The following is a 27,629-nucleotide window of genomic DNA, read 5'->3' as shown; positions in this document are numbered from 1 at the left end:
CAGTCCACTTGCTGTGGTTAACCCACAATGCCATTAGGGAGGGGAATTTTAGAATTTTGACAGGCAGTGAAGGAACTGCGCCCTGGAACAAGAGGCTTACTGTTGGTGGGATGTCCTTATCTATCATCCCTTGAAGGTAGTTGCTCAGGGGGTAATTTTATTGAACATCGCACCCTTTGGTTCATCTGAACTCCTTCTCCTCCACCAGCTGGGAGGCGAGGTCAACTGTGGTGCCGCTACTGCGTTCTGAAGGAGGAGCACCTGTGACACATCTTCTCCTTCCATTGACAGATTTTCATTTGCCTGGCCCAGGTGGTGGTAACAGAGGAGCACCTTCATGGTTGAGCACAAAAGTGCTGTAAACCAGTCTTCTGGTCAGCAGGGATGTGCACTGTTATGCTTGCAAGAAGATGGGGCATCTCTGGAGGTACCATCCTGCCTCGAAGGCTTCTGCCAACACCCAGGTGCCAATGCCCCTCCCCTCCCGACACCCCCTCAGCCGCCAGAGGGAACTACCTCAGTTATGGACACTAATGGGATGTGTGGAGAGCATCTGAAGGGGAGACAAGGCCACAGGGGTATGTGCTGCCACCACCAGTTAAAACAATGAAACCCAATTTACTGAGCAGTAGGAGGGAACCCCACCCCACCGCCCCCGATCATGCCGCAATGGAATCCCTGACACTGCCTCTTCGTGTCAACTCCTAGCTCGATCAGCAAGAGCGAACTCACCAGAATTGACCACCTCTACGTTTCTAGAACGTACGCCTCCTGTATTCCAAAAGGCCTTGATGCAACAGGTACCGTTCTCTGATCGCAACCTGGTGTGGGCAGAGCTCATTCTGTTCAATGCTGGTACGATTCCAGTATTAATTTAGCACTTCAGCAGCTGAACTTTACAGAGGGGCTTCCCCTCTCTCAGGCTATGGTGGGATGTGGGTAACTCCTGTCTGTGTCTTCTGTCAGCAATCGCATGGGAGGCAAGAAGACGCAAACATTCAGGATTGAGAGGTTGGAGAAGGAGGTGCTTGACCTGGAATCACACCTCAGTCAGCCCAATGTGGATTTGACCCTGAGAAAGGTGTAAAAGAAGTCTGCCACACTCTGGGATGTGCATCCCATTGGCTGCATATGAGAAAGATTGCTGGCCAAGTTCTTTTGGGATCTCAACCCTGGCTCCCCCTTCCACTACCTGCTGGAGATAAGGCACAGGGTTTTGCCAGCAGCTCCTTGTGCTGTTAGCTGCCAACAGAACCCTAGTTCCTGATCTAGAGGGTATCAGCAAATGAGGGACTATTATCGGGTTCTCTTCTCTCAGGATCTATCCAGCAAGGAAGTTTGCAAAATTCTGTCAGTCAGTCTGCTGCAGATCAGCCCAAGGGTGCCGAGGAGCTCCATGCCAGAGCTTGAAGGAATTAACCAGTGGCCTCAACTGTCTTTCTGGGGGAAGTGTCCAAAGCTGGATGGGCTGACCGTGGTGTTCTTCAGGGTGTTCTGGGATGTCCTGGGGGAAATATATTGAGACCGGCAAGACCCATTCTTAGCGCAGGGCTGTCAGTCTAAGAAGGGGGAATCTCCATTTGTTTGGTATCTGCTGACTCTCCTCAGAACGGACTACAAAATCAACTCACCTTGGCACCGTGCTGGACCACATGATCCACCCAGACCAATCCTACAGTGTCCTGTGACAGAGCAACCAGAACATCCACCTAGTCCAGGACGTGATCCAATTTTCTCAGAAGCAGCCTGTCAAGCAGCTCGCTCTCCTTTAGTCAGGCAAAGGTATTCAACAAAGTAGATCACAAGCACCTGCTCAGGACTCTATGAGCTTTCAGATTCAGGTCCACTCTGTTGCCCATATAAGATTTCTGCACAGCAGAGTGTCCAGTGAAGGTTGATGGCATGCCTACGCTTTGAGGGGGTAGTGTGTTCAGGCTGCTCCTGTCCGGCCAACTCTATTCTGTGTGAAGCCATTCCTGTACGTCTTGGGTACGTGGCTTTCAGGTTTGGCTCTGCACGGGCCAGGGCTGGGGGTGGCTCTCATGTTCACAGGCCCAGCTGATCTCCAGAGGAAGCATGACTGTCAGGTGGTCTACTGTGACATCCTCTCCAAGAATCAACTGGAACAAGTGTTCAGGAATTCTGGAAGCCCAGCTAGAGGAGCTGAGGTTTTTCCCATGGGAGTACCACTCACCACCTCTATCTGGGAGTACAACTTCACCCTGCTAAGGAATCGTGGCCAGCAAACTGACACAAGTGAGAAACCAAGGTGACTGCTCACCTACCTCACTGGACAGGACTGCTCAGTGTTGTCCTACAGGGTGAGAGGGCTGGTCACAAACCAGCTGGTGGCTGCCATGTTGTGGTCCCAGCTGGTCACTTTGGTCCTTCCCCCGCTTTGCCACTACATCCAGGAAAAACGGTTTCTCTGGGACAAGAGGTAAAATTGGGTTGCTGCTGCAGTTCTCAGTCTCCCGCTTGAGAGGGGTGGTCAGCTACTTGTGTGCCTTCACACCTAGGTAGTGATTTTCTGCCTTCAGACCCAGCAGTGATACCTTTACACTGAGCCTCCAAGGTGGTGTGCTCCAATGATATATTTCTTCCATCAGGTGCACAACCTCCATTACAATACATTCCCATTTGTGAAGTGGGCCCAGCCTCACGTCTTCTTCCAGGAATTGCCTGTCTAGGGTCTGGGATACGGTCAGCTCACAATGGGGCTCTCCTCTTCTGGGAATGGCAGCTCTCATCAGGGAGCTGCTGCTCAGGAATAGGCTCCTCCTTCAGTGCAGTTTGCACTGGCCAAGGGAGGGGAGAGCTTGGGATTTAGAGCTGAACAGAGTTGGGGACACACTGGATAGCAGAGAGGCAGCGGACTAGATAATGCCAGCAGAGTTGACTGAGAGGATCCCTCCAATTCATGACTCGAGCTATCTAGAGCTTGACTGACAAGGACATCTCACGTGCACTAGAGGCTGGTCAGGCATGCTGAAAAACTGACCGCTGTCCGTCAGTAACTTGATATTGGGTCTGTACCATGGTGCCCCACAACCTGAGCCATCTCGGGGATACGATCCCAGTGCCCTTACAAACAGCATGGAGGTGTTATTTATATAGGTTGATGCCGCACACTCTCCATTTCAGCACCTTGATGTTTTGCTCTAAGACAGCAGAGATCCACTGTGGAAGGCTCTCTACAAAGGGGTCCTCCCTTTTACATGTGGGGTGAAGTGTACTGCACGTAGCGGTCCCGTGCAACTGGCAACTGAACAGGCAACCTGGCATATGGTAGATGTGTGGCCTGGAAGAGACAATCTTCCACTTACAAGTTGAATGCGATCGCCTGCAGACCCTTAGCTTTCTTTGAAGGGGCTGCTGTTAAAACGTTGGTTGCATTTCAGTCCCACACTCCTGATCTACAGGCACCCAGTGCAGGGAACTCTACAAGTCTTCTCGTGGCTTTGCTTCTGGGTCTGGACAAGATGGCCATTAACAGTTTCAGGCAGCAAGCGAAAGAGGGGCTTGCTGTTTCTTAACGTCTGCCTCCTGTCACAATTACATCTGTGCTTGGGTATCCCTGGAGAGGGTGCACACAGTGCTCACTGACAGATCAAGGCCTTTCAAGGCAGCTCAGTGCCACAAGGGCCAGAGGGCATTATCAACCTGGATAATAACATTCTGATTTTGTTCATTGTTTCTGGAATACAAGTTTCTGTTTTGCCTTTTGAGTTTGTTTTTGGTTTGTTGCCCAGGGAAGCTATGCGTTTTATTTTCACTTTGTTCCAATGTTAGACCCCTGAGTTCTTACAAGGGGGCATTTATTTTAGCCACATACTGTCCCTGTACTAAAATGCGTTTGGAGATGGGGGGGTGGGGGGGAGCTTTTATTTTTAGTTTAAATGAACAGTGGAACATCCTCTGGATTTTAAACCACACTGTCACTGTTCCAGTAGCATTCGTTGAGGATGGGGCAGTGGCAATTTATTTATTTAGTTGTTTGTTTTCTTTGATTTTGCTAGAGTTTATTTTCACTTTGGCCACTTTTAGTCCTTGCCCAAAGGAATTGACGGGTATGGAGTCAAGGGCGTGCATTTTTTTTTTCTGTTTTTGTTTCTACCCTCCAGAGTAATAGGGTCTTTATTTTTGTTTAACAAAGTCAAGACAGCTTTGAAAGAGCAGCGTGGGCCTTGTTCTGCCTTTCACCTGGCGCAGCCCCAGTCCCAGAGTGTCGGGGCGGGGGAATGTGACAGGTCTCGGTTTCTGTTACCCCTTTTGCTTAAAAGGGTTGCTTTTTGAAATGGAGGCTTGTAACCAGCAGTGTGCTGCAGAAACGCTGCTGAGTCCACTGCTTTTTGTCATTTATGTAAAGGATTTGATGTGAAAGTAGGAGGTATGATTAGTAAGCTGGCAGATGACACCAAAATTGGTGGTGTGGTGGACAGTAAAGAAGGTTACCTCACACAGTGGAACCTTGTTAGGCTGGGCCAAGGTGTGGCAAACTGAGTTTAATTTAGATAAATGACAGGACATATAAATGGTAAGGTCCTGGGGAGTGTTGCTCAATAAAGAAACCTTGGAGTGCAGATTTGTACTTCCTCAGAAGTGGAGTCCCATGTAGACAGCAGTGAAGACCTTTTGGTATGCTTGCCTTTATTGGTCAGTGTATGGATATAGGAGTTGGGAGGTCATGTTGCAGCTGTACAGGACATTGGTGAGGCCACTTTTGGAATACTATGTTCAGTTCTGGTCTTTTTTGCTGAAGGAAAGATGATGCTGTGAAACTTGAAAGGGTTCAGAAAAGATTTACAAGGATGTTGCCAGGGCTGGAGGGTTTGAACTAAAAGAAGAGGAACCGAAAGGGCAGCTTTTTCACAGAGGTTGGTGCATGTATGGAATAAGTTAGCAGAGGAAGTGGTACAATCACAGTATTGAAAAGGCATCTGGGTGAGGACATGACTGGGAAAGGTTCAGAGGGATATGGGCTAAATGTTGGCAAATGGGACTAGATTAATTTGCTGAAATTGTTGCTGGAAAAGCGCAGCAGGTCAGGCAGCATCCAGGGAACAGGAGAATCGACGTTTCGGGCATAAGCCCTTCTAGATTAATTTAGGATATCTGGTCAGCATGGATGAGTTGGACTGAAGAGTCTTTCTCCATCTGTACATCTATGGTTAGGGATTCTAGAACTAGGAGGTATAGTCTAAGAAATAGGGCCAGACTATTGAGGAGACACAGATTAGAAAGGGCAGTAGCTGTTTGGAATTCTCTTCCACAGCCAGCGGATGCTAGATCAGTTGTTAATTTTATATCTGAAATAGATAATATCTATGCTCAACAAAAAATTAAGGGAAAGGAGCCAAAGGCAGGAATATGGAGTTAAGTCACAGATCATCCACGATGTTGTAAAACTGTGGAACTGGCTCAAGGGACTAAATGGTCTACCCGTTTTTCTTTGTTTCTAAAACATCATGAATAAGCTTTAGTGACTGCTCTAATTCAGTCAGTATAAAAGCATGCTTTAAGTCAGAAGATTGTGATTTCATGTCCCACTCCAGGATTTGGACAAGACAATTTAGCTGACACCACAGTTCAGTACCTGGGAAGGCACTGCATTGTTGGAGTTGTGATCTTTTAGATAAAATGTTAAACCAAAGCCCCCCCTCATGTGTCCATGAGAGATCTCATTTCACTATTTTGAATCACCAGTTTCCTGGCAAATATTTATTTCTCAAATCAACATCACACAATAGATTCTGGTCATTAACTACTTACTGGAGTTTGTGCAAATTGGCAGCCACATTCCCCAGATTAAATAATGACTACAAATTTTAAAAGTATTTGAATTGTCAAAGTGTTTTGGGCTGTTCAGTGGTCATAAAAAGGCATCATAGTTTATGAATGCAATTCCTTCTTTTTCCTCCAAGCACTTTAATGAAGAAGTAACACTTAGTGCTGTAAGACCTCAAGCATCTGTGTCACGATTACCAGTGTCAAACATTAAGAAAGCTACATAAGTTACAAAAGGATCAAAATACTAACATGAGTCACTGCGTATCTAATGAGAAGTAAATGGGAGTGGACACTGGTTATGTGTCAACTGGTTGGAGGTCCAGCAATTTTTTGGTCACTGTTGCACTGCCTAAGGATTCCAACCTCAGATAACCTGCACATAAATATTGGTGCTGGCTAAGACAAGTAAACCATGAGTCACGTACGTCCATGTAAAATAAACTGAAAGATCTGGGAAATATTAATGAATAGGCCAAATGTATGCTGTCATGAATGAACAGCTGTGTATATTGCAGTCTGCCAAGAAGAATGTGGCGAGTCTTGTGGCATTAGGTGACAGAAACAATAAATGCTATGGGAGCAATTCCAAGCAATGATCATACTGCTAAAAAGCCCTTCAGCTACATTCTTAAAGATACACCCTTGGCTGATTTAACAAGATGAGGAATCACAGAATCAATTTAAGAAACATGTTCCCAAACCTACTAGGTGAATATTTTTTTTTCAAAAAGGTGGATAAATGCCTTCAATAATGGTGGCCAACACTAAACGCTAAAACCAGCTCATCTAGTCTGAAAGAACTAAACAGCAGATATGCCACAAAATAAATTGGGACCAAGCAGTCACAAAAAGACGTGGCCGACTCTAGAATTCTACAGGCTGTACACACCTCTTGCTTCCTTGAGGAATGACATGGAGTAATAGCTTAGATTTCACATGTCAAAAACAAACCAGAAGCAGAAAAATTTATATTCATAAGTTTTGCACACTAAATTAAATAAGAGATGACAATCAAATAGAACATAGCATTTAGCATTAATGTAAATTAATACGCTAGTAACTATTTGATAATATAGAAAATTTTTCTACAAGAGAAGACGTCCAGCATCCACCCTTGTCAAGGCCCCTCAGAATTTTATATTTCATTGAAATCACTTCACTCTTTGAAATCCAATGGCTCAACCTTTCTTCATAGGCCAACACCATTATCCCAGGCATCAGTCCAAGTGAATCACGATATGTTTAGAATCAGTTACGCACAAGATTGTCTTACCTCGTTCACACTGTGCTCCTGTAAATCCATAAGTACAGGCACATCGATTGGGAGCAACACATCTTCCATTGTTTAAACAGCCATTCTCACAGGTAGCTGAAATACAACATTTTTAATTTTGGAAATGCATTTAGGATTTGTTTCACTGTACAAAAAATAATGTCGAGTGTTTGTATTCATCTATTTTCATAAACACGGAAACTTTGTTTTTAAATTTCACAAAACAAAGGCATTAATCAAGAAAATAAAAAACCACAATTGACCTTCTATTTATAGAGCTGACAGCAGAATGGGTGAATAATCCACAGCAAAACAGGATAGAGAATTAGAGATACCATACTAGGAACAAAGAGAAGGCCTCTAAGCAGGACTCTAAATTCAGACTGTAAAGCATTCTAGTAGGGTGCAAAACCACAGACTGAGAACAGTCATGGCAGTGGACTAGGGCTGTAGACAGGGCTTTAAACTAAATTGGATTGGGGGGGGTGAGGGGGGGGCTCAGTTATAGGGAAAATTAGAAAACCTGAATTAGAGGCAGAACTTAGAGGTAGTTAAAATCTCCAGCACAGACACAAATATGACAATGTACAGAAAGGGTTGGCAATCAAACTTCAAGCACACTGGACAAACGGATGACAATGAGAAGAGAAATGGCTATTGCAAGACTGATGATGCTATATATGAATGCATGCAGAATAAAGTAAATGAGCTTGTGGCGTAGACCGAAACTGGCAGGTATGACATGGTAGGCATCGCAGAGATGTGGCAGCAAGGGGATCAGGATTGGGAGCTGAATATTCAAGGATATACATCCTACCAAAAGATGGGCAGAGAGGGTGGGTTGCCTTATTAGTAAGAAACCAAATTAAATCAATAGTAAGAAACCAAACAGAGTCAGATGTTGTAGAATCTGTGTAGGTAAAATGAGGAACTAGAGGTTAAAAACTCTAGTTGGAGTTACATACAGGCCTCCTAATAATAGTCAGGAGCTAGGGCACAAGATACAGCTGGAAATAGAAAAGATGTGCAGGAAAGGCAAAATTAGTGACCATGGGGGATTTCAATTCGCAGGTGGACTAGGAAAATCAGCTTGTAGTGGATTGCAAGAAAATGAATTTGTGGAATGTCTACGAGATGGCTTTTTGGAGCAGCTGGTGGTGGAACCTACTAGGGAACGGCAATACTAGATTTAGTATTGTGCAATGAGACACACTTGACAAGGGAGCTTAAGGTGAATGAATCCATAGGAGGCTGTGATCATAATGATTGAAATTACTCTTCAATTTGAGGAGGAGAAGACAGAATCAGAGCAAACAATATAGCTGAATAAAGGCAACTACAGAGGCATGAGGGAGTAGGAGGAAAGACCGGAACAGGAAACACCGATTCATCCTGGAGGAAAAATAAGCATGGTACAGGGAGGATGAGGCAACCATGGTTGTTCTAGGGAAGTCACGGATAGCATAAGAGCAAAAGAGAAAGCAGATAATGTGGCAAAGGGCAGTGAGAAACCAGGGGATTGGGAAGCTGACAAAGACCAACAGAGGGCAACAAAAAGAAATAAGGAGATTGAATTTGAGGATAAGTTAGCCTGTAATAGAAAAGAAATACTTTTAGATATATAAAAGGGCAAAAGAGAGAGGCAAAAGTCGACGCTGGGCCGCTGAAAAATGACACTGAAGAGATAGTAGTGGGGAACAAGGAAATGGTTGAGGAACTGAATAATTACTTCAGTGTCAGTCTTCAAAGTGGAAGACACAAGTAATATCCCAAACATTTGAGTGTGAGGGGGCAGAGCTGCGTATGGTTGCCATCACCAAGAAAGTGCTAGAAAAACTGAATGGCCTGAAGGTGGATGAATCACCTGGACCAGATAGACTACACCCATCTGGGTGATAGGGGAGATAGCTAGAAAAAGTAGAGGTGTTAATAGTGATCTTTCAGGTATCATTAGATTCAAGGAGAGTCCCAGAGGGTTGGGAAAAATCACTAACGTGATTTCCCTGTTTAAAAACGGAATATGGCAAAATATGGAAAATTATAGATTGATTAGCCTAACCTTGGTCATGGGTAAGATCCTGGAATCCACTGTGAAGGACGAGATTTCTGAATATTTGCAGTGTCTGGTAAAATAAGGCAAAGTCAGAATGGTTTCATTGAGGGGAGGTCATGCCTGACAAATCTGCTAGAGTTCTTTGAGGAAGTAACGAGCAGGTTAGACCAAGGACAGCCAATGTATGTTTTTATCTGGACTTCAAGAAGGCCTTTGACAAGGTTCTGCATTGGAGTCTATTGAGTAAGGTAATGACCCATGGTGTCAGAGGCACGCTGCTAGCATGGATAGAAACTTGGCTGTATGGCAGAAAGCAGAGAGTGGGGATAAAAGGGTCATTCTCAGGATGGCTGTCAGTGAAATGTGGTGTTCCACAAGGCTTAATGATGGGATCACAACTTTTCACTTTAGACATTCACGATCTAGATGAAGGGACAGAGGGTATTCTGGCTAAGTTTGCAGATGATACAAAGATAGATACAGAGACAAGTACCTTTGAGGAGGCAGGGACACTGCAGAAGGATTTGAAGAGGTTAGGAAAGTGGACAAAGAGTACAATGTGAGGTCGTGCACTTTGGCAAGAAGAACAGAGGCACAAACTATGGGGAGAAAATTCAGAAGTGCAAAAGGACTTGGGAGTTCTAATCCAGGATTCGCTCAAGGTAAACTTGCAGGTTGAGTCAGTAGTTAGGAAGGCAAATGCAATGGTGGCATTTATTTTGAGAGGACTTAAATATGAAAGCAGGGATGTACTCCTGAGGCTCAAGACGACTCTGGTCAGACCACATTTGTAGGATCGAGTGCAGTTTTGGCCCCCATATCTCAAATGACATACTGGCCCTGCAGCATGTTCAGAGAAGGTTCACAAAAATGGTCCAAGAATGAAAAGCTTAACATTGAGGAATGTTTGAAGATTCTGGTTTTACACTTGGAGTTGAGAAGGATAAAAGGGGATCTAATTGAAACATACAGAATACTGAATGGCCTGGACAGAGATGTCAGGAAGATGTTTCCATTGACATGACAGACTAGGACCCAGGGGTATAGCCTTAGAGTAAAGGGAAGACCTTTTAGAATGGAAATAAGGAAATACTCATTCAGCCTGAGTGTGGTGAATCTATAGAATTCATTGCCACAGAAGGGAGTGCAGGCTATGTCACTGAGTATATTTAAGGCTAAGATGGACAGGTTCTTGAATATCAAGGGGATCAAGGTTCATGGGGAGAAAGCAGAAAGGGGTTGATAAACTTAATAGCCATGATCGAATGGTTGACCAGACTCTATGGACTGCATGGCCTAATTTCTGCTCCTATGTCTTATGGACTGTAAAACTAAAGATACAGGAAAAGTGATATGGGGGCCAGAGTGCTGCAGGTACAGACATCAATTAATCAGAAATTGATCAAGAAATAGTCAATACCAGAAATCCCCAATTCCAGAACAAGCTTGGTGGCTAGGACAGGAAAAAGGATAAATAGGAGAAGGCAGCTCTGTGACAGCCCATGTCAGGAATATGACTAACAAGCTGCAGCAGCATGAGTGACAACACTCAGATGTAGTCCACTCAGCCAAAGGTCAGACAGTGCCCAGCATCCCACCTAAACTGACAGACTGTAATGGGATAAATGATATTGATTGGGGAGAACTGGTCAACAAAATGGATGCATATGGACATAAGGATGATGACGGGTGGGATAACAACACCATATAAATCAAAGACCCACGCCTATGGTATCTCTGCAGGCTGTATTTAAGGGCTGGAGAAATAGGCAGGAGAATTAACAGGAGAGAAAGGAAGTTAAATTAGAACGTTTTATCTCAATATAGAGACAAATGCCATTGAACGAATTGTCTACGTAGAAGGGAATGATAGGCCCTTAATGGGAGAAATTTGACAAACTGGTAGAGGGTCAGTCTCACCAACAATGAGATACACATTCTTAATAGGGCGAAAGTCTGTAAGAGTGTGTTGCAGAATTTACCAAATTTAAAAAAGGTCCCACGCAGACAAGTTTGACTGACGCCCACGAGATGGGTGCAGGCATTTAAGGACGCCTATGCAAATACATGAGGGAGGAGCACTCTTAATTGGGAGGAATGCAAGAATATTTATTGGAACACTGTCACAGACCAGCAGTGTATGATGTTAACAGATAGAGGAACATCCATAATTGATGACCAATATGGGTTTGTCCCTTACCTCCTCAAATCAAAATTAAAGAAATTAGAAGAACTGAAAAAGCTTGGCTAAGTGAACCAAATCAGGAATGTTGCAGAATTCATTCAGATCTGGTTATGTGAGAATAAGGAAGGGGCCATTCTGGGAATTTACCTTTTAGAACAGTTACATGTGCCTACAGATGTAGAAACCCAAAGCATAACAGGGCAATCTTCTCACCACAATATGGACAGGAAGAAAAGGATATGCTACATTGCAGGTCGACTTGGATGATCAGAGAATCTGGGGAGTGATTGGGGCAACATAGAAGCTCAGTGGATAACACTGCTGCCTCACAGCACCAGAGATCTGTGTGTTGGGGGAGGGGGGGGGGGCGGGGGGGGGAGAAAGAGAAGAGGAAAAAAAAAAGAGGTGAATCTGGTGGGATGCTCTCTGAACCCAATGTGCTGAATGGCCTGCTTCCACACTGTAGAGATTCTTTGATAGCTAGGACCCAGAGGTGTGAGCCATACAAACAGCAACATATGTTGTTACCTGTAGGCGCCATAAAGGGGCCCTCACTCCCACACAAACAGTATCCCAAAGCTGAAAAGTTGGTAACCGTGATAGTGAAGGATTTCGAGAAACAGGGAAATTGAGGGCATTCTTCCATAGCCGCGTCTATGTATTGGGGAAGTGCCATAACCAAATCATGGCCACTTTGGGCGTGGACAAGGACAATTAGTGGGAACTGAAAAGGCGATTTATGGGAAAATATAGTTATAGCTTGGCATGACAGGGAAATAAACATGCTGGTAAGAAATAGGCTTGGAGAGCACAGGTGTTAGTCACATTAGCATACTGACAGGAAGGAACAGAAAGTCCAAAGATCAAACAATCACCTATGGGGAGGTCAACATGGCTATTGTGAAGCGATGATGTTTGGTGATTACTTCAAGTGGTTTAAGTCAAGAAGTTAGAGGGTATAAGTCAATGGTATTTGTTGAAGGGAAATAGCTATTGTTAGTGTCTTTAATAAACTGCAAGATCAATGTGGCATGTGGCTATTGTAAAGCTAGAATGTAAAAATATACAGTATTTGATTGGGACTATAAGTGTCTCAGGTACTACCTCACATTTCTCCCCCATACAGCGTTGGTAAAGAGCTCTGCACGAAGATTGAATTGTATCATCGAACTCAGGACTCAAGACTCCTCTTTGACAACTTTCCCACAAAAAAACAATGACTGATACTTTATTCAAATAAGAAATAAAACAGAGCCCTTTGGCCCTCAATGTTATGCGAACCTCTTATCCTACTCTAAGATCAAACTAACCTACATACTTTTCATTTCACTATCTTCCATACGCCTATCCAAGTATTGTTTAAAAGTTCCTAATGTATCTGACTCTATTACCACTGCTGGTAGTGCATTCCACTCAATCACCACTCTGTATAAAAAACTTACCTCTGACATCGCCCCATAACCTTCCTCCAATCACCTTAAAATTATGCCCCTCATGACAACCATATTCCGCCTTGGGAAAAGGTCTCTGGCTATCCACTAGTATCTATGCTTCTCGTCATCTTTTACACCTCTATCAATGTCACCTCTCACCCCCATTCACTCCAGTGAGAAAAGCCCTAGCTTCCTCAACGTCTCAAGTCCTGCCCTCCAGTCCAGGCAGCATTCTGGTAAATCTCCTCTGCACCCTAAAGCTTCTACATCCTTCCTAGAATGTTGTGCCATCAGCAACCACACCCTTTCACTTCCTCATCCAAGTTACTTATAAAAGTCACAGTAGAGGTCCCAGAACAGATCCCTACAGAACACTGCTGGTTACCGAGCTCCAGGTTGAATATTTTCCATCATCTCCCACCCTCTCTTCTATAGGCCAGCCAATGTTGTATCCAGACAGCCAAATTTCCCTGCATTCCATGTCTCCTTACTTTATGAATGAGCCCAACATGGGAAACCTCAAACACCTTGCTAACTACCTCCACTGCTCCACCTTCAATGTGTTTTGTCACATCTTCAAAGACCATCTCTAAAAGTAAAATAATTATAAATGCTGTCTCTCAGAATATTTGCCAAAAATTTGCCCACCACCAATGTCAATGTCAGACCAACTGGTCTGTAACTCTTAGGGTTATCCCTATTCCCTTGTTCAGGTAAGGGAATAATATTTGTCACCCTGCAATCATCTGTGCAGTGGACAGTGAGAATGCAAAGATCGTTGCCAAAGGCACAGTAATCTCTTTCCTCACTTCCCATAGTAACCTAGGGTATAATCTGTCTGGCCCAAGGAACTTATTTATCCTTACAGTTTTCAAAATTTCCAGCACGTCTTCCTTAACAACATCAACCTGTTAGAGCATATCAACCTGTTAGAGCATATCAACCTGTTTCACACTGTCCTCACAAATGAAAAGGTCCCTCTCTCTAGTGAATTCTGAAGCAAAGTGTTCATTAAGGACCTTTTCTACCTCCTCAGACTCCAGGCACAAGTTCCCTTCACTGCCCCTGATCAGCCATACCCTCACTCTGGCCACCTTCTCGTTCCTCACAAGTGGAGAATATCTTGGGGGTAGTCCTTAATGCAACCCACCAACACTTTTTCATGTCCCCTTCCAGCTCTCTTAAGTCCATTCTTCAGTTCCTTCCTGGTTACATTGTAACGCTCCAGAGCTCCATCTGATCCTGGTTTTCTCAACCTTAAGCAAGCTTCCTTCTTCCTCTGGACTAGATGTTCCACACTTCTTGCCATCCAAGGTTCCTTCACCCTACTATCCCTTCTTTGTCTCCATCCCTACCTAGCACCATCAGCAAGTACTCCCTAAACAACCTCCACATTTCTGTCATGCATTTCCCTGAGAATCTGTTCCCAATTTAGACTCCACAGTTCCTGCCTAATAGCACTGCAATTTCCCCTCCACCAATTAAATACTTTTCCATGCAGTCTGCTCCTTATCCCTCTCCATGACTATAGTAAAAGGTCAGGGAGTTGTGCCCACTATCACTGAAATGCTCTCCCACAGATATGTGGCACCCGGCCTGGTTCGTTGCCTAGCACCAAATCCAACATAGGCGGACTAGAGGGGAGGCTATCTACATATGGAGTCAGGAATCCTTCCTGGACACACCTGACAAAATCTGCTCCATCCAAACTATTTGCTTTAAGGAGGTCCCAATCAATATGAAGGATATTGAAGTCATCCATGACAACAACCCTGTTATGTTTGCACCTTTCCAAAATCTGCCACCTAATTTGCTCCTGTGTGTCTTTGTCACTATAAGAGAAATATGAGCTAAGTGAGAAAGCCAAAATATTGATGTTATAAATCTGGTATTAAAATCACAAAACTTGATATTTAGATTTGGAACTCTATTGCTTCTGAACTCTAAGTTCCCCAACTTATTTTATTTCTTCTGTTTTCTTCCTTTTTCCCCCTTTGTTTTGTTTTGCTGGATTAGACTGATCTTTTGTCTTTTTCATGCAACACTCAAAAGATTGCTACACAACCATTTGTGACAACTTCTGGTTCTGTACTATACCCATTACCACTCTTTTACAATTTGAAGTCTTTATTATTTAATCTCTCCACCCTTCACCTATCACAAAGCTTCACTTTTGATCTTCCTATCTCCTCACTCCACTCATTTTTTAAAAAGCTTACATTCCATCTTCCTTCAGTTCTGATGAAAGATTGTCTTGACCTGAAGCATTAGTTGTTTCTCTCTTATAGATGCTGTCTGATATGCTCAGTATTCCCAGCAATAGTTTTGCTTTTATTAAGGAAATACATACAGTGTAAATGTGAGCACAGTGGTTGATTACATAATGATTGAAGGAGATTGAATTTAAAAAACAATCTTTTTAAGAATCAGAATTATCTATTGGTAACATTACTTACGCTGTCCACAGTGAGTCCCAATATATCCTTTCTGACAAATGCAGTGATCCTCAGCACAGGAGCCACCATTCATGCATCGAATGTTACACTGTTGGACTGCAAAATAAACAGTTTGGGCTGCAATTTAGTTCAACAATTAGACCATTTTGTACAAATCAAACTTTTGTAGGTTTAAAATAAACTCAAGCGAATTAATAATTTCAGATTGAAAGCTAAAAAAAATTCAGAAGCCCCAGAGTGAATACCAACAAGTAATCAGAGTCATAGAGATGTACAGCATGAAAACAGACCCTTCGGTCCAATTCTCTCAGATTCATTGTGGCAAAGATAAGGCTTAAAATAACCCTGACAGATTCCACTGAAACAGTTTCTAAGTATGTACACTTAAAAATTCTCACAGGCTCTAAATGCAAACATGCATGCTCCTCTACTAACTTATTTGAAAAGACATGCCCGTTACAGTTTTAGGGTTCAGTGAGCTCAGGTTCACTAATGCCCTTTAGGAAAGGAAACTGCCATCATCATCTGGTCTGGCCTGTATGTGCTTCCAGACCAACAGCTGACTCTTAAAATGTCCTCTGGAAAATTAGAGATGAGCAATAAATGCTGGCCTAGTCCGCAATGCTCTCATCCCACATTAAAATATTTGAAAAGTCAAATTTAGCTTTAATCCTAAAACTAAGTTAAACCTATCACGATGATCAGTTAAATAGCACTGCTGCAACCATAACCATCAAAATACATTTTTTTGGGAGGCTTGGCGGGAAGGTGAGTGAAGGCAAGGTGATCAATCTGAGAAAAGTCATTACAATGTGATGAACACATTCCGTGAAGACCTCTTCCTCCAATCTCACATTCTGTCATCAATGCTGCTGCTGCAGTCCAATCACAAGTTCCCTCTCTTGTTTTCAGAGAAGTAAGCTCTGATTGAAGGAGTAGCAAAAGCAAAGAGAGGCAGCCCATGATTGGATGGGGTAGAGGAATAACTTTCAATTAGGTGAAAGGCTACCATGCAGAGATTCACAAGATCACAAGTCACTATTCAACACATGATACTTAGGTTTGTGTGTCAGCCAGGGGTAAGGACTGACCCAGAGGGTCTTGGGGGTTGAGGGTTTAAAGTGACAACAGAGCCAAGGCATCAGTCAAGGGGAGATGGTGATCCAATAATTGTTGGATAGTTACCACAAACTTTATGCATCATGTAACTTAATCCAATACTGACTATGTTTGTTGGAGTTTATAATTAAATAGCAGAAGATATGCAAGTGAACTTTCGGTAAAGGCAAAGCAAAATCAAAGAGCTGAGGCTGCAACATTTTTTTTAAAATGTCGAGAGACACAATAGAGTATAGAGTTTCTTTTTAAAACAGTCTTTGTACAGAGTATACAAAGCAATAGATACTCTGAAAACTGTTTACTTAGATGATATTCAACATGCATTCAATTTCACATAGATGACCAGTAAGCTATTTACAAGTATCTTTCCTAGTTAGACATAATCCCTGGAAAATCAGAATTAATGTTGCGTCATTTTACATAATAGATGTATTTAACCATATTTTGGTGAATGTATGTCTTAGGCAAAAAATCTTTTTAATTATAGCTTTCAAGTTAAAAGATAGATGTATGCAATCTTTGGTACATGTGCCAACTTTTTACCTAAAAAGAAACGGCTATCAAAAAAATATAGAAGATAGTGCTAAATGACTATCACCTAATAAAGGAGTTATCCAGAGTGAAAAAGGATGCTCCAGAAAAATTGCCCAAAATATAAAAGTCGTCCTCAGAAACATCTGAGGCCTAAAAAAAAATTCTTTGACTCCTGCTGTAACACAGGAACAAATATACTTACATATTATTGTTAGCTCTACAATAAATGCCAATCTTATTTGGCATTAGCTTTCACACTTCCCTGGAAGGCAAGTAGATGACACCACTGCATAGAGGTCAACTGCTTAATTGAAAACCAGAAAAATGGCAATCTTTCTACCTTGGATTATACTTTGGCTTTGGCAAAGGTTATGAAGATATGTTTGGCTATTTGCTTGTCCCCTCAGCTGCAAGGTATGCAGTTAAGTGAGATGAGATAAACGTAAAGGGAGATTTGATGTGAAATACAACTAAAATGAATTTGTTGAAAAGCAAAAATCACACGTTTTGCACCATTTAGTGAGATCATGGCTAATGTGATAATCCTAAACACTTTGCTACATTTTCCTGTATTCCTTGATTTCCTTACTGATTAAATATCCATTCAGCCTTGAATTTCCTTAATGACGCTGTCTCAACAGCCCTCTGTGTTAATGAATTCCAGAGATTCATTACCCACTGAAGAATTTCTTCCTCATCTGTGTCTTAAATATGCAGCCCCTTATTTTAATATTATGCCTTTGGATCCCAGGCATTTCCACAAGGGAAAATCAACCCCTGCACCTATCCTGTCAAGACCTCAAAAGAATCTTTTAATAAGATCTCCTCTCATTCTTCTGAGTACAGGCCCAAACTACTCAACCTCTCTTCATAAGACAATCCTTCCATACTGGTATCAACTGAAGACTGCCTTCAGAGCCAGTATTTCATTCTTCAGATAAGGTCCCCAAAACAGTTCACAGTAATCTTGAGGACTGATTAGTGTCTTATCGTTTCAGCAAAATCTCCCTACTTTTATGTTCCATTCCCTTTGAAATAAAGGCCAACGTTCTATTACCTTCCCTTTATCTGCTGAACTTGGCTGTTAGCTTTTTGTGATTTATGGATTAGGATTGTCAAATTCTTCTTTTCCAAAACTTTCTGCAGTCTTGCTCTAGTTAAATAATTGAGCTCTTCTTTTCTTTATGCCAAAGCCTACATTTACCCACATTATATTCCATCTGCCAAGTTTTTTGCCCTCCTCGTGTAGCCGTTCTATGCCTCTTTGAAATCTCTTATCATTCAGAGTTTTCTTTAAGCGTTGCGCAGCAGGTCATCAGCATGGCAACAACAGCACACTGTTCATGGAATGCCTCACGGTGGTGTGACACACGGCGGCAGCAAGTTCGCAACTCCTCCCATCAATCAGAGGCGGTGGAGGCAATGAGAGCAAACCTCCTTTCAATAATCAGATGTGACAAGGTCAGCAGAAGACTGCAGGCTGTGGACAGGCCCCAGTGCCTACATCAGAGGCTGACCATTCCAAAGACCATTATTGAGATGCCCTCTTTTTTTGCTTTGCTTATTTTTGTTTGTTATGTTCTGGTTTTTGAACCAAGATGGCGCTAAAGAAAGGTGACTACACATTTTTCATTGCACTCCAGCACTCAAACTCCAGCATTTCTCATGACAATAAAACCTAATTCTAACATATTCATAATTTGTTAGAAAATTTGCAATAAATTTCCTCCTTCCCTTTAGATTATTCAGATCGTCAGAGATAATCATTTATCAAAATAGTTTAGATGAATGCTCAATGTATTAATGATTAAAAATCCAATACATTATATAATTCCCACACCAGGTTGCTATTTGCAAACATTTGTAAACTCAAAACTACAAAGAACTACAAGAAAAGCAAACCCAGAAACCGCAGAAATCTGTGGGAAGCTAGGGAAGTGATTGCTGAGTCTCTTACTGAAATATTTGTATCATCAATTATCATAGGCGAGTTGCCAGAAGACTGGAGGTTGGCTAACGTGGTGCGACTGTTTAAGAAAGGTGGTAAGGACAAGCCAGACAACTATAGACCGGTGAGCCTGACATCAGTGGTGGGCAAGTTGTTCGAAGCAATCCTGACGGAAAAGATGTACATGTATTTGGAAAGGCAAGGAGTGATTGGGGATAGTCAACATGGCTGTGTGTGTGGAGATTCATGTCTCACAAACTTGATTGAGTTTTTTGAAGTAACAAAGAGGATTGATGAGGGAAGAATGGTAGATGTTGTCTATATGGACTTCAGTAAGGCGTTCGACAAGGTTCCCCATGGGAGACTGGTTAGCAAGTATAGATCTCATGGAATACAGGGAGAACCAGCCATTTGGATACAAAATTGGCTCAAAGATAGGTGGTGGTGGTGGTGGTGGAGGATTGTTTTTCAGACTGGAGGCCTGTGACCAGTGGAGTGCCACAGTGCTGGGTCCAATACGTTTCATCATTTATATAAATGATTTGGATGTGAGCATAAGAGGTGTAGTTAGTAAGTTTGCAGATGACACCAAAATTGGAGGGGTGGTGGACAGCAAAGAAGGTTACCTCAGATTACAACAGGATCTTGATCAGATGGGCCAATGGGCTGAGAAGTGGCTGATGGAGTTTAATTCATCTCCATTATGTGGGGTGCTGCATTTTGAGAAAGCAAATCTTAGCAGGACTTATACACTTAATGGTAAGGTCCTAGGGAGTGTAGGCTCATAGCCCCTTGAAAGTGAAGTCGCAGGTAGACTGGATAGTGAAGGCGGTGTTTGGTATGCTTTCCTTTATTGGTCAGAGTATTGAGTACAGGAGTTGGGAGATCATGTTGCGGCTGTACAGGACATTGGTTAGGCCACTGTTGGAATATTGTGTGCACTTCTGGTCTCCTTCCTAGTGGAAAGATGTTGTGAAACTTGAAAGGGTTCAGAAAAGATTTACAAGGATGTTGCCAGGGTTGGAGGATTTGAGCTATAGGGAGAGGCTGAACAGGCTGGGACTGTTTTCCCTGGAGCATCGGAGGCAGAGGGGTGATCTTATAGAGGTTTACAAAATCATGAGGGGCATGGATAGGATAAATAGATAACATCTTTTCTGAGATGAGGGACTCCAGAACTAGGCGGCATAGGTTTAAGGTGAGAGGGGAAAGATATAAAAGAGACCTAAGGGGCAACTTATTCATGCAGAGGGTGATACATGTATGGAATGAGCTGCCAGAGGAAGTGGTGGAGGCTGGCACAATTGCGACATTTAAAAGGCATTTGAATGTTATTTGAATAGGAAAGCTTTGGAGGGATCATGGGCCGGGTGCTGCCAGGAGAGACTTGATTGGGTTGAGATATCTGGTCGGCATGGACAAGTTGGACTGGAGGGTCTGTTTCCGTGCTGTACATCTCTATGACGCTAATTTTTGTTACAACTAAAAGCCAAAGCTGAAACTTCACTAAAAGGAGTAGTCTTTCGCACAAAAATATCTGCCACTAACTTTTAAGTAACATTTCAATCATGCCATCAAAATGCATCTTCCCTCATTAGGATTGGTAATGCAGATGTTCGAGATTCTAATCTTGCAAAGATCTAACCTCAAGATTTCCTTCTATTAAAGCTGTACTTTCCAACAAACTAATTCTGCATCACAAAATAGAGAACATAAACAGATTCAACTCAATAATTTAACTGTCACAATATTTTTGGCTATTTATGGATTGAATATTCATCCTAAAACTATGAAATACAAACAAACAACAAACTGTAAAGATTCACTTGGCATAAATGCAGATCTAAACTGCTTTGCTAAATTCCAGCTATCATTCTCTTGCCAAAAACGCACATTTTCCTACATTAGTGCATTTTTTTTCTGTTATGCTGCAGAAAAAAACACCTCATGCGTTCAAAAGAAGTACTGTTTATCCAAACATGAATGTTCTAAAAGAACCATGGGAAATAAAAGAAGAGAAACATGCAGATCGCACCATTTCCTGTTTAGCAAATGGTCTTAAATTCACTAATTCATTGCATGAATAGTTCTTCTAATTGCACATACAAATTTATTTATTGTTCACAGCATTATGCAAAAAGTTACTCTTTCAATTTATATTTACCATATAAACATGTTTGATAGGATAGAAGCCAATAAAAATATATAGTCACATGATCATAATTTTGAAGAGCTTTAAGCTGGAGGGAAACTATCTGTTGTCTTAATCAAAATGACAGCTAGCCTCAACATAACATTTTAAATTGTAGTTCCCTTCAATTAAGAAAAATCTACTCATATTTTCAGAATAGTGAACATTAAAAAATCTCAAATGCTTCACAGGAAGGTAATCCAACAAAATTATATGCTCCGCAACATTACATTCTTACTAACATTATGAAACTCATCTGTGCGCACTATTTTTGTAAATGATTGAGTAGCTCCATGAATCTAACCCTAATCTGGTTTTATAATACTAAAAATGTGTCAATTAATCAAACTTTCCTTGCAATTTACTCTGTTAAAGTTCTTATGATGGGATTTGCCGCTTGCAGAACCAGTCGGGATGACTTGATGGATAGGCTGGTGATGTACTGGTTTAAAAACTCGCATTTTTGGATCAGATCCAAACTGACACAGAAACTGAACCTCGAAGTTTCTGTAAAAAGCAAAACTGGAACTGAATATAAAGCTGGTTGAAGCCACCAAGATATCTGAGCCAAGGAATAGGTAAGGCAGAAGTGGTACTGCAGATGCTGGGGTTAGTAACATTTAAATACTTTTGATGTGAATTTATTTCAGTTGCACAGGATAATTGAAAGACTGTGACCGGTCAGCTCAAACAGTAACGCTCATTAAGTATTCAAATCCCAGCTGGCTAGCAGCGCTGTGATATAAGACATTTTAAATCTTAACACAATAAATGCCAGTAACAAACTCAGCTAACCACTGCACAGTTAAACAAAGCAAACTTACTCTCTTCCAGTACTCAAGGAAATATTCATTTACACAGTGTATAAGGGAATCTCAACCTACTTGGAAAGTTTTTGCTCCAGAATGCCCAAAAGAAATCTTCTGTAAATTAATTTCAGTACATCTCTTGAAAAGGAGCCTTTGGTAGTCTGATTCATTTAATATTCTTCATGTGATCAAGTGAAATGATAAATTCCTGATAAATTAATAGCAAATCTTCTGCTAGATTAATATCCTTGCAGCAGTACTACTTTAATTTCTAATTGATATGAAAATATTTAAAAATACAAAACTATTCATGTGTAAAAACAGATTTAGAAATAGGAATATAAATTTCATCAAGAGTCCAACCTTATGACTTGTTTATGGCCATAGAATTTCAGTTAAATGTACATCTGAAATATTGAAAGCAGTTTTGGTCCCCTTATTTCCTGAAGGGCTTATGCCCGAAACGTCGATTCTCCTGTTCCTTGGATGCTGCCTGACACATTTTCAGCTCTGACTTCCAGCATCTGCAGCCCTCACTTTCCCCCTTATTTAGGGAAAGGCATTATTTCATTGGAGGAAATTCAAAAAAGGTTCACTAGGACGATCCCTGGTATGGAGAGATTGTCTTATGAGCAAAGGTTGGGACTGTACTCATTAGAATTTAGAAGAACAAGACGAGATAGTCATGGAGCTCTAGAGATTGGAAACAAGCCCTTCAACCCAACTTGCCCATCCTTCCCCGTTTTCACAATTAAACTAGTCCAATTGCCTACTATAATCCACATCCTGATACATGTATCCTTGTTGATCTACCTGTCTAAATATTTTTTAGATATCAAAATTATACTTGCTTCCACAACAACCTCTGGCAGCCCATGCCAGACACTCTCCACTTGCTATGTGAAAGAGAGTTGCTCTTCTGCACTGTTTTATCTCTCTCTACTTTCATCTTAAACCCACTTCCTCTAGTTTGGGAAAAGCTATTGGCTATCTACCCAATCTGCGCTCGTGATTTTATAAACTTCTATAAAAGGTCACCCCTCAATCTCCTATGCTCCAGATAAAATCCAATCTCTCCTTATACTTCAAACCTTCCAGTCCAGGTAGTATCCTGCTAAATCTTTTCTACACTCTTCCAAGTTTAATGATATCCTTTCTACATTAGGGTGACAAGAACTGCATGCAGTATGTGGCCTTATCAGTGTCATGAACAGCTGAAACAAGGCATCCCAACTTTGATACTCAATATTCTTGACTGATGCAAGAAACCATGCTGAACCCCTTCACCACCATCTACCTGTGACTCTACTTTCAAGGTGACACAAACCTGTACTCCCACATCTTTGTTCTACAACGCTCCCCAGGTCCGTACCATTGACTGTGCAAGTCCTGGTTTAACCCACCAAAATGCAACACCTTGCATTTATCTAAATTAAACTCCATCTGCCAATCCTCAGCCTACTGACTCAATTGATCAATATTTCACTGCATTGCCAGATAACCTAGGTTCACTGACCAATATACCATGAACCTTGGTGTCATCTGCTAACTTACTAACCATACTTCCCAAATTCTCATTCGAATCATTTTATATAAAAAGTGAACAACAATGGACGCAGCATCGATCCCTGTGGTACACCACTGGTCACAGGCCTCCAGTCTGAATAACAACTCTCTACCACAACCTTCTGATCTCATTGAAACATATAGGATTCTTAGGAGGATAAATTCTTGACAGAATAAATCCGGAGAGGATGTCTCCTCTCTTGGAAGAGTCTAGAACAGGGCAGCCTTACAATTAAAGTGCCAATTTAAGACTGAGACAAGGAGGAATTAAGAGGGCTTAGTGTCTTTGGAACCCCGTTGTTGCAGTGAACTCTGGGAAGAACTGTGGGAAGATACATTCTTGATCAGTAGAGGAAGAGTTATTAGAAAAGTGAGTCACAAATGTTGGATCAGCCATGATCCTATTCAACAGTTCCTACTTAAGTAGTTATGGAAATGTTTTCTCCTGACCGAAGCATCCAATGGGCTTAATATCATTTGAGTTATGAATATTGTATCTCCTTCAAATCTGCTTGCCTTAACGTCAGCATTTATTGTTGAAAATATTTTATCTATCAGTCACATTCCATGATAAATTACTTACTCAAGAGTCAAGTTACATTGCAACACTACTACTACTCCTTACTGGAATCTATGTTTGTGCCACAGTATGCTCATGGGGTAGAAGCTCTACAGGGTACAGGTCAACAGATCACTATATGCCCCAAGACAATGGTGGCCTGGCATTTTGCACCACTGTAATCTAGTGTAGTTACACCCACATTGCTGCTGGGAACAGTGTTTCAGGATTTTAATCCTGCAACATTGCAAGTATCAGACAATACCACCTTAATCTAATACACCTGATGGCTTTTCTAAAATTTTCACTCAAGAATAGTTAATGATAATTTCAATGCAACAGAATGCTTCTGAAGAATAAGTTACATCTATTAATTTTCCTTGCCATCTGGTCACATGCATCCAATTCCATCATTTCACCCATCCACTTACATCGCAGGACAACAACCTTGCATGCTATTCCCCTCCTGACACTCTTCTCACCTTTGCAAGCCTGGTGGTTCTAGGTGATTGTAGGTAATGACTACAAATTCTCAATCATCATATATTTGGTAAAGCATAGCTTGATCAGAGACCGTCAGCATGGCTCTTGAGAGGGGCAGTCATGCGTCACAAGCCTCACTGAATTCGTTGAGGATGTGACAAAATGCATTGATGAAGGTAGAGCAGTAGATGTGGTGTACATGGAGTTTACACCTTGGTGTACAAGATATTTGATAAGGTTCCCCAGGGTAGGCTCATTCAAAAGTAAAGAGCTATAGGATACAAGGAAATTTGCTGCCTGGATTTAGAATTGGCTGGCCCATTGAAGAGGGTGTGGCAGTTGATAGCAAGTATTCAGCCTGGAGCTCAGTGACCAATGGTGTTCCACAGAAACCTGTTCTGAGAGCTCGGCTCTTTGTGATTTTTATAAATGACTTAGATGAGGGAGTGGAAGGACGGGTTAGTCAGTTTACCGATGACATGAAAGTTGGAGGAGTTGTGGATAGTGTGGAGGGTTGTTGTAGGTTGCAATAGGACATTGACAAGATGCAGAGCTGAGCTGAAAAGTGGCAGGTGGAGTTCAACCTGGAAAAGTGTGAAGTGATTAAATTTGGAAGGTTGAATTTGAATGCAGAATACAGGGTTAAAGGCAGGATTCTTGGCAGTGTGGAGGAACATAGGAATCCTGGGGGTCCATATCCATAGATCAGTCGAAGTTATCACCTAAATTGATAGGAATGTTAAAGGAGGAATATGGTGTGCTGGCTTTCATTAGCAGGGGCTTCAGTTTAAGAGCCACAAGGTTATGCCGCAACTCCATAAAGCCCTGGTTAGACCACACTTGGAGTATTGTGTTCAGTTCTGGTTGCCTCATTATAGGAAAGATGTGGAAGCTTTAGAGAGGGTGCAAAGGAGATCTACCAGCATACTGCCTGGAATGGAGGGCATGTCTTATGAAGAAAGGTTAGGTAGCTAGTGTTTTTCTCATTGAAGCGAAGGAGGATGAGAAGTGACATTGGTAGAGGTGTACAAGATGATGAGAGACATAGATAGAGTGGATAGCCAGAGACTTTTTTCCCCAAGGCAGAAAGGGCTATTATGAGGGGGCATAATTTTAAGGTGATTGGAGGAAGATTTAGGGAAGATGTCAGAGGGAGGTTCTTTACTCACGAGTGGTGGGTACGTGGAATGGACTGCCAGCAGTGGTAGTAGGCTCAGATACATTAGGGACATTTAAGCAAACTCTTGATTAGGCACATGGATGATTGTAAAATGTAAGGTAGTTTGATTTTAGGAGGAGGATAAAAGGTCAGGACAACATTGAGGGCCGAAGGGCCTTTACTGTGCTATGTTCTATGTATTAACATAGCCAGAAATAGATATGGGAAAAGACAGATTCTGGTAATTCTCAGCAATCACTATTTATATAAATAAAATCTTCATAACTGTTAAGGAGAATCCAGATTGCTAACAAAAATATGCAGAACACATCTTTTAGGTGGCCAACCTTTAGTGCCACATGTGCACCACACCTCCAGTCCTCCAAGAATCCCACATGCTTCTTCATGCACCACAGCCTTATCAAATTAGAACACAACAGAAGAACTAGGAGCAAGAGTAGGCAATTCAACCCTTAAGTCTGCTCTGCCATTCAAAACGGTCATGGCTGATCTCAACTGATTAAAATTCACATTCCTGCCCATCTTCAATTCATTACTATTTAATAATCTGACCAATTTCTCAAATTTAAATAATCCTTTAGCATTCACCACATGCTGAGGCAGTGATTAAACAGATTCACAATGAGAAGCAGTTTCTCATATTTAATTTAAATTTTCTCATTCTTATCCAAAAGCTGTGACCTCACTCTAGTCTGCCCCACAAACATTATTTCTGCATCTGCACGGTCAATCATCTTTAGCAAATCTAGCTCAATCACATCTCCATTTATTCTTCTAAACTCCAAAATATAGGCCTAACCTACTCAAACTCAGACAAATCACTCATCTTTGCAATCAAGTAAATGACCTCTGAACTGCCTTCAAATACAACTACATCCTCCTTCAAAGACTACCAAAACTTTATGCAATATTCCAGGTGTGGTCTTACTAATGCTTTGTACAGTTGCAGCTGTACTACACTCCATAGTTTTACACTCTATTCCTCCAGTAATAAATGCCAAAACCTATTTGCCTTCCTTATTACCTGCATACTTGTTTTCTGTGATGCATGATACCCTGAACCCTCTGCACCAAAGCATTATGAAGTTTCTCTCCATTTAGATAATAATTACCTTTTTACTCATCTGACAAAAATCAATAATCTCACACCTACAAAAGGTTAAACCCTATCTGCCAAATTTTGGCTCATTTGCCTAGCCTATCCATTTACGATTGTTACAATTTACTTTCCCATCTATTTTACTGGTCATCTGCAAATCTGACTGGGGTAGCTTCTATCTCTGCATTAAAGTCATTAATATAGATTGTAAGCTTTTGGGGCACCAAGCAACAAACCCTCAGGTGACCTGCCAACTAGGAAAAGGGCTCTATGTCCCAACACTCTGCTTTGTTGGTTAGCCAATCCTCTAGCCCTGCTAATAAATTACCTTAACCTCACATGATCTACCTGGTATGGCACATGACCAATGTGTTCTGGACGTCCAGATATACTACATATACTGGAACCCCAATATCTACTTGCTTGTTAGTCTTCAAAGAATCAATGAATTCATACACTGTGGAAGCCAGACCCACCCAATCCCTGTAACCCCACATTTCCCATGCAAATCCACCGAAACTACACACCATTGAACACGATAGGAAACTTAGCATGGCCAATCCACCTAACATGCACATCTTTGGACAGTGGGAGGAGACCAGAGCACCCAGAGAAAACCCCCATAGACATGGGGAGATGTGCGAACTCCATATACAGTTGCCTGAGGCTGGAGTCGAACCCAGGTACCAGGCACTGTGAGGCAGCAGTGTACTACTGTTTTTTTGGATTAGTGGTGCTGGAAGAGCACAGCAATTCAGGCAGCATCCGAGGAGCAGCAAAATTGACATTTCAGGCAAAAGCCCTTCATCAGGAATAAAGGCAGAGAGCCTGAAGTGAGGAGAGATAAGCTAGAGGAGGGTGGGGGTGGGAAGAAAGTAGCATGGAGTACAATAGGTGAGTGGGGGAGGGGATGAAGGTGATAGGTCAGGGAGGAGAGGGTGGAGTGGATAG

At 42.0% G+C, this 27,629-nt stretch overlaps 1 protein-coding gene across 1 annotated transcript in view; it reads right to left on the bottom strand.

Annotated features, from left to right (window-relative positions):
- The window catches only part of LOC122542423 (fibrillin-1-like), a 598,619-nt gene that overhangs the window by 557,297 nt on the left and 13,693 nt on the right, over positions 1-27,629 (bottom strand). The window contains exons 4-5 of the mRNA XM_043680114.1: positions 15,191-15,286; positions 7,064-7,159 (exon numbers count right to left, since the gene is read on the bottom strand). Of these exons, the coding sequence (XP_043536049.1) occupies positions 7,064-7,159; positions 15,191-15,286 (192 nt within the window). The remainder of the gene's footprint in view (positions 1-7,063; positions 7,160-15,190; positions 15,287-27,629) is intronic.

Source organism: Chiloscyllium plagiosum, chromosome 40 (assembly GCF_004010195.1).
Source record: "Chiloscyllium plagiosum isolate BGI_BamShark_2017 chromosome 40, ASM401019v2, whole genome shotgun sequence".
NCBI classification, from domain to species: Eukaryota; Metazoa; Chordata; class Chondrichthyes; order Orectolobiformes; family Hemiscylliidae; genus Chiloscyllium; species Chiloscyllium plagiosum.
Note: the sequence above shows the minus strand (reverse complement) of the source record. Positions and strands in the feature narration are given on the sequence as shown.